Genomic DNA, 13,931 nt, shown 5'->3' with positions numbered 1-13,931 from the left:
AGAGTCTTGTTCTGTCACCCAGGCTAGAGTATAGTGGAGCAATCTCGGCTCACTGCAACCTCCGCCTCCCAGGTTCAAGAGATTCTTCTGCTTCAGCCTCCTGAGTAGCTGGGATTATAGGCACATGCCACCATGCCTGGCTACAAATTTCTCCTTTTTATAAAGATACAGTCATATTAGAGTGTGGTTCACTCTAATAACCTTCTTATATGATTACCTCTGTAAAGACCCTCTTTCAAATAAGGTCTTATTCTGAGGTACTGGGGGTTAGGACTTCAACATTACCTTTGTTGGGGGATACAGTTTAACCCATGGTTCTCTACTAAAAAAGTTACTTGATATATTCCAAATCCTAAGTTAAATGATTTTTTAAATGCACATGGGTTTGGCCCACACCACTGTGCCACCTCCCCACAGGCTTGGACATTGAGGCCTAATATACAGCGACATCTTCAGAGCAGTCTCATTAGGGTTTCCACACTCCTGGTTTGAGGACCACACCGTTGGCTACCTCTATGAGTGAACGGGCTTTCGTATTCCATTCTGGAGGTTGTGTTAATATATATAATATGTGCCAGTAGATTTTTCATAGGTGATGGTAACACAAGTGGCCCACTGCCTATGGGACATATACTTAAAATTGCCTTTTTGACCTATGCTGTAGTCTATGGTTTAGGACTAGAAACTCTCTTCATCCCTCTTAAAAAGGAAAACACCTGTGATGTTGATGTTAAACTTGAAAACTTTTGGTGAAATTAGTGGGTGGTAAAAGTTGCTACTCTTTTTATCACATAGCAACCCTCAATTTCAGTGGTTAAGCTTAAATCCATGATGCCCTTCTTGCCATACTTAACTGGTGGTCATAAAACATAATTTATTTGAAATGCTAATGACTGATAATAACCACCCTTTACTGTGTGCTTACTATGTGTGAGGAACTGTGTTAAGCACTTTGCATGTGTCATATCCTTTTGTCCTCACAACAAACCCATGAAGCAGACAGACGCTCCTACTCAGTTTTACTCATAGAGGAACGAGAGTTAAATAACTTGCCCCATGTTGCCTAGCTAATAAGAAAAGGAAGCAGATTTGAGGTCAGGACTGTCTCGCTCCAGCATCTGAGCTCTCCAGTTAATAGTTTGTATTTTTCCAGGTGTTATTTCACACCATAGTCTAGTAAGGTGATGATGATGCTGTTATGTGGCTTTTTAAGCAAACTGAAATTCCTCACAAACCCACTCTCATCATTTCTTAAAGTAGTCTTTCCAGGTGTGAGTAGCAAGTATTGTATTTATCGTGCCAGTGGGAAAACAGAGGGATGGACAATCCCATCTTCACCCTTTATTATGCAGCCAGTGGAATAAGACCTATGCATTCCAGCCCTGCCAATGGGAGACAGTCACACTCATGAAGACAAATTGTTCTGCTCTTTGTGTTTTTTTTTTTATTGTCTGCTTTTCCATAAGCATCAAATAAGGTTTTGGGTAATTCTTAATAGAAGATAAATTCCTGAAAAATGCCCATTCAGCAAATAGTGATGCTGTTTCAAGAGTAATACTAACCAGTCAAAACAGTCACTGTAGATTAGGAAGGAATTGTGAACTTAGTCAAACATGGGAAAGTGCCTGTTAGAAAAAATTTGGGAGAAATTTCTATTTGTTAAGGTGACTGAACCCCCAGCCCTTCTGGGACTCAAAGAACAGTAGCAAATGCCTGCCTGAGCCTGGAAGATACTTTAGTCACATGCTTTAGGAGCTTTTTTTTGTTTGTTTGTTTGTTTTGAGTTTTGAGTTTTGTAGGTTAAAAGCATGAATTCTGGAATCACTTAACTATCTAATAGGAAGCAAGCCATCTTTCTTTCTTCCCCACTGGGCTGAAATAAGAAAACTGGAGGCAGAATGTGCTAAATGGCAATTTGGTGTCTTACAACTAGACAGGTGGGATGGTTTCATTCCATCTTAATTTTCCAGCCCTCTTAAGATTCGGCGCTCATGTAGATATCCCACTGTTAATTGGCTCAAAAATCACCTCCATCATGTTCATCCTGCGAAATCCTGTGGCAATAAAATAAATAAAAATGTGAGCAAATAATTATGAATTATCTGCCTCAGACTTGATCACTAGGAAACAGAACCTATACTGTGGGAGATTTTGATTGCTAGTGTACAGAATCTTGATGTTCAGGCCTCTTGGGAGGATGCATTCATGGCTAATAAAGTAGTGAATTTACACATATGTTCAGATGAAGGAAGTTTTCCCCAGCCAATCTGGGAGAGTAGTGGCAGTAAGGATGGATAGCAGAACCACATGCTTACAAATCATTGTGAGTTACCAGGCAGAGGGACATCCATCCATCCATCCATCCATCCATCCATCCATCCATCCATTCATGCCACTGACAGTTTTTAAGCATCCACAGCATTCAAAGTACTAAAGGAAACTCAGATATCAGCCAGTCCTAGATCCAGTCCTCAAGATCCTTAACAGTCTCCCAGGTGAACTACACCATGTAAACAAAGATAACATGACCTAATGAGTGATAAAAGCTAAGAGAAAGAGGTACAGATTGCTGTGAAAAGACGGAGAGATGCCCCATGTGGAAGATCTGAAAGAGTAATTTTATTATTCTTTGGTAAATCCTGCTAGTCTTTTGCCAGTACAAGCTGTGTTAATGTCAATTTCATTTTGCTTAATTTGCTGCATTTTGATGCTGGACAAACCTGGTCATGTTACAGTAGGCAGAGACTTGCTAATGAGAACTAATTTACTGAGCATTTATTTTTTGCCAGGAATTACCCTAAGCTCATGTTTGTTTAAAGTTCTAGTATATTATCCGTGTTTCATAGGTGGGGAAATTAAGACAAGAGTAAATAAACTCACCTAAAGAACGTAGCTTGGTTAATAGTGAGAATTTGAATCTGGGGAGTTGAACTCAGTTGGGGCTGCCTTCCCCTGTATGCATTGTTCTCTGAGATTTCTGTCTGTTTTGGGGCCACTTGTAATCTGTGAGCTGTTATCCCAGCTGCTTCTGTCATGAGGTGGGTGGTCAGGCATTACCAGATATGGACATTCTTGCTCATCCTGGGACAACCATGCTAAAATTGACAGTCAGTTGCAGCAGATTGATGGGGACGCCAAGGAAGTACATTATAGTGGTTATAACGAAAAGGGCAGGTGTACTATGAGGGTCACTGCTTGATTGCATGCATCATTAAAGCTTAACAGAGTGTTAATGTTTTCATAGGTGTAACACAGAGAGTGAGTGGTACCAAATCCATGAGAACATCATCAAAAAGCTGAATGCACGTTATAACTTGACTGGCTCCAATGCAGGTGAGTGTATGGGCTGGCTGACTTTCCCTACACTTTTCGTTCCAAGCCCTTTTTTTTTAAATTTGTCTGTGTAGGAAGGAAATTATCAGCCCTTTGTTTTTCTCTCTATTCACTCCCTAACTTTAAAAATGCTCAATGAACATTCTGGTACATCTTCCTATGCTATGATAGGCTTGTACTTATAACTCCCTATAAAAAATGTATTCTATTTTTGTTGAAATGAAAAGATAATCTGAATTTGTTCTTTGGTACCAAGTCTTCATACTCCTAAGTCGTTACTGAAGACTAAAAATCAGCCGGGCGCGGTGGCTCACGCCTATAATCCCAGCACTTTGGGAGGCCGAGATTAGCGGATCACCTGAGGTCAGGAGTTCGAGACCAGCCTGGCCAACATAGTGAAACCCCCGTCTCTACTAAAAATACAAAATATTAGCTGGGCATGGTGGCAGATGCCTGTAATCCCAGCTATTCGGGAGGTTGAGAAAGGAGAATTGCTTGAACCTGGGAGGCGGATGTTACAGTGAGCTGAGATCGTGCCATTGCACTCCAGCCTGCGTGACACAGTAAGACTCTGTCTCAAAAAAAAAAAAGAAAGAAAGAAAGCTAAAAATCACATGACAAATATGATGCTTGGATTTGTGACTGAAATAAGTTTGATAAATAGCAATTTTTAGTGAGGTCCAATAAAAACATGCTTCACGGCCAGGCGCAGTGGCTCACACCTGCCGAGTGTGTGAGCACTTGGGAGGCCGAGGCAGGCGGATCATGAGGTCAGGAGATCGAGACCATCCTGGCTAACATGGTGAAACTTCATCTCTACTAAAAAAAAAAAAATACAAAAAATTAGCTGGGCATGGTGGCAGGTGCCTGTAGTCCCAGCTACTCAGGAGGCTGAGGCAGAAGAATGGCATGAACCCAGAAGGCGGAGCTTGCAGTGAGCCAAGGTCGCACCACTGCACTCCAGCCTGGGCGACAGGGTGACAGAGCAAGGCACCGTCTCAAAAAAAAAAAAAACCAAAAAAAAAACCATGCTTCGCTGCCTATGGCTGGCTTTGAGCAGCAACATTATTGACAAACATACAGGTTCACACATTGAAGTTGGCTACAAAAGAAAGTGATGCTGACTGCAGTGGCATGTGAAGAAAAATGTGTGTGTGCTTGTTCAGAGAGGAACTGAAATATATACCACTATAATTCGTATGAGGTACATAGTATTGTACTAGTAACATATAGTATATACTACATTATATAGCATATATAGATTGCATAGCTTATATAATGACATCTTTAGGTTTGGTCAGTAGACAAAAACTTGGTGAATATTGTTTGTTCTTATCCACCGTTCAGACCCACACTGAAGCAAAACAAAATATGCAGTCATGTGCTTTAATTGACATAAAGAAACTTCAAATAAAGTAAGCTGTTTCTTGAACTGAATGTGTTGTTTTTTAAGACTGATTTTTAAAAGCACCTTGAATATAGATATTTTTGTTGCAGTCCAAATCACCTGGCAATTAGGAGAACCGGAATTTAAATTCAAACCACTTTGCTTTTTTCAGACCCTTGCACATCTTACTAGACCAAACTGACCGGCAAAGAGAAAATCACTGTAGGCAGAGCTTTGTCATTCAGTTCAGTGAGAGTCATAAGTACTTCCAACTCATACATGTGGCAACGCTTCAGACTGTAATGAGTGGTGAGGTCAGTTTCCTCCTCCCTCTCCTAAGAGTTGGAGAGATAACTTGGGTTTTATTTGATGCAGATGGCCCTTTGCTTTGGACAAAGTCCTGCATCTACCACTAAACAAACAAGACAGTTGGAACACTTACTATTGAGGGCAGAGTCTCTAAAAGACTCACAGGAGACAGGAGAAATGAAATACAACATGGAACTACTATGTATGCTTGTCTTCTCTTTTCCCACAAAACAATTATAATTCTCAGCTGGGCGCGGTGGCTCACATCTGCAATCACAGCACTTTGGGAGGCCAAGGCGGGTGGATCACAAGGTCAGGAGATTGAGACAATCCTGGCCAACATGGTGAAACCCCCATCTCTACCAAAAATACAAAAAATTAGCTGGGCGTGGTGGCGCGTGCCTGTAATCCCAGGTACTCCGGAGTCTGAGGCAGGAGAATCGCTTAAACCAGGGAGTCAGAGGTTGCAGTGAGCCAAGATCGCAGCACTGCACTCCAGCCTGGTGACAGAGAGAGACTCCATCTCAATTTAAAAAAAAATATATATATATATGTATATATATATTTCATATAGATGTATGTATGTATATATTTCATATATATGTATTTCATATATGTATATATTTCATATATATGTGTATATGTATTTCATATATATGTGTGTATATATATATATATATATACATATATATATATATATATATATACATATATATATATATATATATATACATATATATATATATACTTCTCCTGATTGTCCATGGATAAAAAAGTTTAATTTCAATACCCCCTCAGTAAGATAGTAGAGCTGCTAGTTGTTAGAGAACATATCTTGTGGAATTCATTGGTAGACTTCCAGCCAAATCCAGTTCTACTCTAAACCTTTTGGTGTTTCTTGATACCAGTGACCATCATTTTGTCATTAAATTTACCCTAGACCTGTGCTGTCCAATTCAGGAGGCAGCAGCCATATATTGCTGTTGACAATTAGACATGAACCTAGTATACCACTAGAATTGAGATATGCTGTAATTGTAAAGAACATACCATATTTTGAAGACTTGGCCCAATAAGAAGAATGTAAAATATCGCATCAATACTTTTCATATTTATTACCTGTTGAAATGATAACGTTTTGCATATATTGGGATAAATAAAATATGCTATTAAATTTTTTTTTTTACTTTTTTGACATGGTTACTAGGGAAATTTAAATTTCATTCATGATTCACATTATACTTCTGAGTCAGTGCTACTCCAGGCTCTGTTTAAAGGCTAGCATTTTTTTAAGTTCTTATGGATCACAAACAAATCCATTATGCCCTGCTCCTTTCTTTCTGCCTATTAACTGTGAATAGAAGAGTTGGTAACCATTGTGTAGCTTGTTCTTTCTCCCTATGCGTCCTGTTACCTTAATTTGCTTGCATTTGCCCTCTTTATGGATAAACAAATACCAAACTAATCCTGACCTTCTGACTTTTCACATGTAGTCCCTGACCTTCCTACCATCGTAGATGTGGTCTTGACTCACCATGATATGCTGAACTGTTGGCTACATGTCTTTCCCAACTCCTTTTCATCTCCCAGCCCTTTCCCACTTCAAATATGCCTCATGCAGGACAACATTCATCTGTTATTAGGTTGTTTGAATATATCATTGTCCAAACTCTGAGGTGATACTCAATTGCCTCTTGAATGTTGGTGAAGTTCTCAATGATAGGCTTTGATTTATATCTCTAGATAGACCCTAACATAAGTGATCCTGTATCCTTAAGGCCTGCGTTAAAGGTCAGGATTCCAGTTAAACCAAACCACAAATTTCCCTCTGCTTACAGACAAGAGTCATCTCTTAGAGAGTATACTGTAGTATTTAAGAGCTTTTTCTCTGCAAGCAGGATGTCCTAGGTTTGAATCTTCTAAGGGATATTGGGAAGATTAAAAGAAAAAATGTATGCAAAGCACTTACCATAGGACATCATACATGGTAAGTGTGTGTTTAATGTTAGCTATTATTATTGTTTACCCACTTTAAAGCCACTGTCTGAAATATTCTATCCTTACCTCTTAAGTTGTCTGTTTTCATTGTCTCAAAATGGATCCTGATTTAATCTCCTTAATGAAGACTTTTAGAATAACACAATTGGATTATTGATATGTTGGATCATTGAACCAACCCCTTCTATACTTTGTTTCCTTCATCTCCTCTCTGCTGATTTGATTGCTCATATCTCTTCCTGGTTTCTTTTAACTTAATTGTTGGCCTTCTGATTAACTTCAGGAAGGAAGGGAAGCACATTCTCTTTCCTTGGGCAGTTCCTCCCGTGTTTAGATGTGTCCACATGTTCCATGTGCTTTGTCAATTTTACTAGCTCCTTATTCTTACTGGAATCCTGAGTGAAACCCTACCAGAAAGTGAGATCCAAACCACCCTTACCCATGAGTCATACCTTTTCTGTTTACAGCCTTTGTACTGAAATGAAAAGCTATATGTTGTAGCCTTTGCAAAGAATGAAAGAAACCATTGTACCATAAAGCCTTGTAAAAAGGTTTCCCCTTCCTTTGGCAGGATCCATTCCCATTTTGCAGCCTACTGTGATGCTCAGATTCCTAGGCAACCAAATGTATGCTCTTTATACCTGGCTTCTGCTACAAAGCCCTGTCTGCTCCCTTATCCTTGTGACCTCAGCCCTTCTCTACCCTTCTCTCTTAACCCTGAGGCCCAGCCAGGCCCACGCAGCCTGCATCTATCTGCCTTCTATTTCTCTGGTCTCTCTCTCTGATCCTTTCTAGCCTCTCTCAAGCTGAGACAAACCCAGCCCTAAGCCTCTTCACTCTAATATTCTGCTCTAGAGAGAGGAAGCTCAGGAAGAAGCCTAAAAACTATTTTAAAGAAAAGCAAAACTTATACTCTTCCCACCAAAGCGTCCACCCTTCAGTCTAGGTAGGTCATTGTTCTGTATCCCCTTGATCTATATCCTTGGTTGAGGAATGGAAGTTCTGTGGCCAGCAGATAGGGATTCCAGAGCTGTTCAGCTTCATTATTGAAAGGGAGGCACATTCATGGCTTACCTCAAGATAGTGGGGGATGCAAGAGCACAAGAAATTGAAGAGGGAAATTAGGGTGCCTAATGTTTAAACTGTCACAACAGTTAGATAATGTTGACTTCTGCTGTTTTCTCTCTGGACCACAGAATTGTTTATTAAATGGAAGCAGTGCAGTCAAACGTTTTCAAAAGAATTGAGTTCACTCTAAAAAGTACTGTTTTTCCCCACTTTCTCCTGCTATTCCTCAGTCATTGGCACTAAAAAAAGAGAAAAAAACGCAACTTTGAAATTGGTTTTGGAAACAAATTCTACCAGCTAATTTCCAGGCCCTTTATGCTTCATTGATGTCCTCCTAGCTATTGGAGTTGTAATCTTGTCTGGTTAATAGATAAAGGGAGTCACCAATTAACTGGGCTTTTTTCCCCTCTAACCCAAGACTTATGTTGCAAAGGTACATTAACCACTATCTTAGTTGAGTTTAGAAACTGGGAGAAAATTGCAAGCAATCCATTTAACTTTTAAAGATGTTTTAAAAATTGAATTACTATATCTTCACAGTTAGATATAGTTAGGTTGAGTAGTTTGAAATCTCCAAAGTTGTGCTGTTTTATGAATTTTAAATCCAAAGGCAATGTTGTGAGAATTTGAAATTCTAAAAATATTCATTAATGTGAGCCTGGTTTAGGTTTGTTGAGCAAATGGTTATTATAAATGTCACCTCTGATAGACAGCAGTTGAATTATAGGAATGTGACATTAGACTGAGCCAATATGATTTACTGAGGCAAATTAAGTTCTACGTCTTGAAACAGTGTGTAAAAATCATTGGCTATGGTTCAATATGTCCCAAGAGAAACTTCAAAGTCTTTTCATATTATCTGTGTATTTATGAAATATTTTCTATAGTTTGCACATGTGGCTTACACCTAGAAGAAATCATAGTTGCTATTCAGGTAAGTTTCTAGAGTCTTCGTTTTATCTTAGATGAATGTACATGGTTGTATTCCTGCCAGCTATACTTTTTAACCCCCACAGAAAGTTAAAAAGAATTACCTAGATAAGGAGACCACAATATATAGCGAGAGCAGTTTAACTCTATTCAGGAAATATATGGTGTGTTTTATTTGGCTGAGGTGAAAAGAGGCTTTTTGAGAGTGTTAGGTTGCATTTTTGGGTCCACACATACCAATGTAGTCATTTTATTCAGTATTACCAAGTTGGTATAATTCACAAGAATTTGATCAGTGCACCTGATTTTTGAACATTGTATTTGCTTTCTAGTATCATTGAAATAAAAGTGGTACTTATTGGCACCACCTATTGGTTAGACATTTAATATGTGACCTTTTTCCTGACTTTTGGAATTTCCTAAATATTTTACCATGATCTCTCTTTAAAGTTTTTTTTTCCAACTAATTTTATTTATAGAAAAATAGTACAAAGAATTTGTAATTTCCCAAAGGTTAACATTTTACTACATTCCATTTGCGTAATCTCCCTCCATTTATATATGTATGTGTGTGCATATAGTCATATAACTCAACATTAATGAATTTGATATAATCCTTAAGGATTATATCAGAGCCTTGATTGTATATGTTTATGTGTGTATATATGTACATATACACTTATATATGCATGTATACACACTATGTACATATATACACATATACACATCTATACACATCATACATATATACATTTCTTTTCCTGAACTGCCTGAGAACAAATTGCAGACATGCTGCCTCTCTACCCCTGCTTACTTCAGAACATAGCGACAGAACCGCAGTACAGTTATCTAAATCAGAATGTTAACATTGATATAATACTGTTATCTAATCTGCAAACCTTATTCAGATTTTGACAATTTTCTCCATGTCTTTTATAACAAAAGAAAATCCTAGCTGGGTTTGGTGGCTCCCACCTGTAATCCCAGTACTTTGGGAGGCTGAGGTCCGTGGATCACTTGAGGTCAGGAGTTTGAGACCAGCCTGACCAACATGGTGAAAACCCATCTCTACTAAAAATACAAAAATTAGCTAGCTGTGATGGCAAGTGCCTGTAATTCCAGCTACTCAGGAGGCTGAGGCAGGAGAATCACTTGAGTCTGGGAAGCAGAGGTTACAGTGAGCCAAGATTGTGCCACTGTACTCCAGCCTAGGTGACAGAGCAAGACTCCATCTAAAAAAAAAAAGAAAGAAAATCCAGGATATTTTGCATGCAGTTGTCATATCTCTTGTTTCCTTCAATCTAAATCATGCTAATGACAGCAAAGAAAAAATGTAGTTCAAAATATGTTACTACATTACACCGTAAGATATTTTTTAAAGTTCATGCAGTATTTAAAAAAAAAAACAACTAAATCCAAATGATGTTAATGGAAGTAGTGATTAGAGCTTAATTTCATTTTCTAAATGAGCTATGTATGGCTAATTTAGATATAATCACTAGCAATACTGTTTGCAAGATTTGCTGCATAGGAAAAATATGGAAGTATTTCAATAAATTAAAATAATCAGATATTAAACTACAATCATAGATACTATTGTAGAGGAGGAAAAATATTTCCTCATGTATCCTAGGTTCATGGATTAAGCCCCCACAACAAAAGACAGAATAACAAAAGAAAAGTATACAAACATATTTAAGTTCTGTGTGACATGAGAGCCTTCATTAGGAAATGAACACCTGAAAAAAGTTTAATCTTAGTTTTTTATAGTAGGTCTGATGAAGAACAGGGAGTTGAAGAGAAATACGAGGGGATGAAAAAGGTATTATCTAATGGCAGTAAACTGGGAGAAACTTAGGAAGGCCTGTTCATTCAGATTCTTCTCTGCAACACTTTGTTTTCAGAGATAAGGATGTACTTTTCATCCAATATACGGAGGGCATCTCTTATGACTTGCTCACGGGAGAATGGCAGGGAAGGTCCAAGAGACGTTCCTGCTATGGTGTCTCTCAAAATAGTCAGTATGCCAAGGTACCATGTTTTAGGGTAATGTGTCCTGAACCCCATCACTATGCTCTATATACATTTTTTAAATGGTTTGCAGCCCATGGATTCCTTTGTATTGGTATTGTGGAAATAAAATACAAATAGGCAATAATAGTTACAGTAAAAACAAAGCCTGTTTAAAAAACCTAGACATAGTCCTCAGTATATGCTATTGAAATGTTGATACACTAAATCAGAATAAGAATGGAAACTTTAAAGTGAAAAATTCCCCTTAGTTAAAAAGGAAATGTTGAAATCCCTTTGAATGCTCTCATCATTCCTACCAAATGTGGAGAAGCCCCTCTCCAGCTTTCATTGCTGGTCAGCAAATTTCTTTTGTAGTTAAGACTCAATGAAAGTAAATAATTTCACATGTCTTTAATGCCTTTTCATTTGACATTCTGTGACATTATGCATTGCTTCAATCTTATGTTCTCTATAACTCTTAGCCATGAGCTAACCACTTCTCTAGAGAAAACATAAAAGCCTTTCCCAAAACTTTGAAATTTAGAACTAGCAGATCTGCAAAACAGCAGTTATAATCACAAGATTATTTGTTCATGCTTATCATACCTTTTACATATTAGAAGGTAGTCATCCCAATGGATAGGGTTACCCATTTCGAAGATCTCAGGAAGATGATCTTCAGACAGTGAGCCTATGGTCAGACCCTTTGAGTTATCCTCAGTGATGTCAAAATTATATTCTTTAAGACTTAGTTTAAAGAAGCAGTCAACAATAAGCATATTCACAAATTGAACAATATTGGCTAAAACTCAGAAACCAAGGTATGACTATTAAGAAATAAAAGTGTTTTCTTGAGTCTTCTTTCCTCCCTTCCTTCCTTCTTTCTTTTTTTCTTTTTTCCTTCTCTTTCTTTCTCTTTCTTTCTTTCCCTCTTTCTTTCTTTCCCTTTCTTTCTTTCTTTCTCTTTCTTTCTTTCTTTCTTCCTTCCTTTCCTTTCTTTCCTTTCTTTCTTTCTTTCTTTCTTTCTTTCTTTCTTTCTTTCTTTCTTTCTTTCTTTCTTTCCTTTCTTTCTTTCTTTCTGTCTCTCTCTCTCTCTTTCTTTCTTTCTTTCTTCTTTTTCTCTTTCTCTTTCTTTCTTTTTTCTTTGCCTCACTCTGTCACCAGGCTGGAGTGCAGTGACATGATCTTGGCTCACTGCAACCTCCGCCTCCCAGGTTCAAGTGATTCCCCTGCCTCAGCCTCCTGAATAGCTGGAACTACAGGCGGCGCGCCACCACGCTTGGCTTATTTATTTATTTATTTATTGTATTTTAGTAGAGATGGGATTTTACCACGTTGGCCAGGATTGTCTCGATCTCCTGACCTCGTGATCTGCCCACCTTGCCCGCCTGCCTGCCTGCCTTCTTTCTTTTCTTCTTTCTTTTCTTTTTTTCTTTCTTTCTTTTCTTTCTTTCTCTTTCTTTCTTTCTTTCTTTCTTTCTTTCTTTCTTTCTTTCTCTCTCTTCTCTCTCTCTTTCTTTCTTTTTCTCTTTCTCTCTCTCTCTCTCTCTCTCTCTGTCTTTCTTTTTTCTTTGTCTCGCTCTGTCACCAGGCTGGAGTGCAGTGGCGCGATCTCGGCTCACTGCAACCTCCGCCTCCCGGGTTCAAGTGATTCCCCTGCCTCAGCCTCCTGAATAGCCGGAACTACAGGCGGCGCGCCATCACGCTCGGCTTATTTATTTATTTATTTATTGTATTTTAGTAGAGATGGGGTTTTACCATGTTGGCCAGGATAGTCTCAATCTCCTGACCTCGTGATCTGCCCACCTTGCCCTCCTTCCTTCCTTCCTTCTTTTTCTTTCTCTCTTTTTCTTTCTTTCTCTTTCTCTTTCTTTCTTTCTTTTCCTTCCTTCCTTCCTTCCTTCCTTTCTTTCTTTCTCTTTTTTCTCTTTTTTCTTTGTCTCGCTCTGTCACCAGGCTGGAGTGCAGTGGTGCAATCTCGGCTCACTGCAACCTCCGCCTCGCGGTTCAAGTGATTCCCCTGCCTCAGCCTCCTGAATAGCTGGAACTACAGGCAGCGCGCCACCATGCTCGGCTTATTTGTTTGTTTGTTTATTGTATTTTAGTAGAGATGGGGTTTTACCATGTTGGCCAGGATAGTCTTGATCTCCTGACCTCGTGATCAGCCCACCTTGCCTTCCCAAAGTCCTGAGATTACAGGTATGAGCCACTGTGCCCAGCCCTCTTTTTTCCTTCATTTTAAATTGGCTTTGAACGTATATCTAAAAGAGGAGATACATCCCAAATTTAAGCAGTGGCAACATTAATAGCGTAAGTATCTAGCTCTGCAAGATGACAGTGTTAAAGGACAGCTGTAATTTGGGTACTTTGGTCCTACTGGGTAGAGGCTTTAAGTAACTAGGCTCCTTTCATCATGTAATTAACATATTGTTAAGCAGGCCTCTGGTAATGTTCACAGCTCCCATTTTCCCATCTGTATCTTGATTTCTCCATCTAACCTGGCTCGTTTGTACACACCAGTCTCTTCCTAATATTCTGGCTTTTGCTCCATTGACTTATTTTCCAATAGTATCGTCTCACTTGATACCTCACACTTTCTAGAAATTTGACTTTCTTTCTTTCCTCTGCTTCAGAGACTTTCAGAGCCTGTCTCTGACCTCCCAGTCTGAATACCTCATTTTAATCAGCCAGGATTTTACTGCTTGGTGTAGCTCGGATGTGCCTCTGAAAAGTTTTCACTGGCTTTGAGTTGAACTCCAAATAGGATATATAGCTTCTAATATATTTACTTAAAAATTCAATTATCTTATCTTATAACACATAACATTCTAATGTACAAAGCAAAGCTCAGATGATTAATTTTGTAAATCAAGCACATAGGAAGGAATAGATG

General features: G+C 38.6%; 1 protein-coding gene across 5 annotated transcripts in view; it reads left to right on the top strand.

Annotated features, from left to right (window-relative positions):
* DOCK4 (dedicator of cytokinesis 4) overlaps positions 1-13,931 on the top strand; it is a 485,830-nt gene that overhangs the window by 268,104 nt on the left and 203,795 nt on the right. For all 5 annotated transcript variants that reach the window (XM_054494462.2, XM_063667735.1, XM_063667733.1 and 2 more), the window contains exon 12: positions 3,245-3,333. In XM_054494462.2, coding sequence (XP_054350437.1) covers positions 3,245-3,333 — 89 coding nt within the window. The remainder of the gene's footprint in view (positions 1-3,244; positions 3,334-13,931) is intronic.

This window comes from Pongo pygmaeus, chromosome 6, assembly GCF_028885625.2.
Source record: "Pongo pygmaeus isolate AG05252 chromosome 6, NHGRI_mPonPyg2-v2.0_pri, whole genome shotgun sequence".
Taxonomy (NCBI): domain Eukaryota; kingdom Metazoa; phylum Chordata; class Mammalia; order Primates; family Hominidae; genus Pongo; species Pongo pygmaeus.
This window is presented reverse-complemented; position numbering and strand designations above follow the sequence as displayed.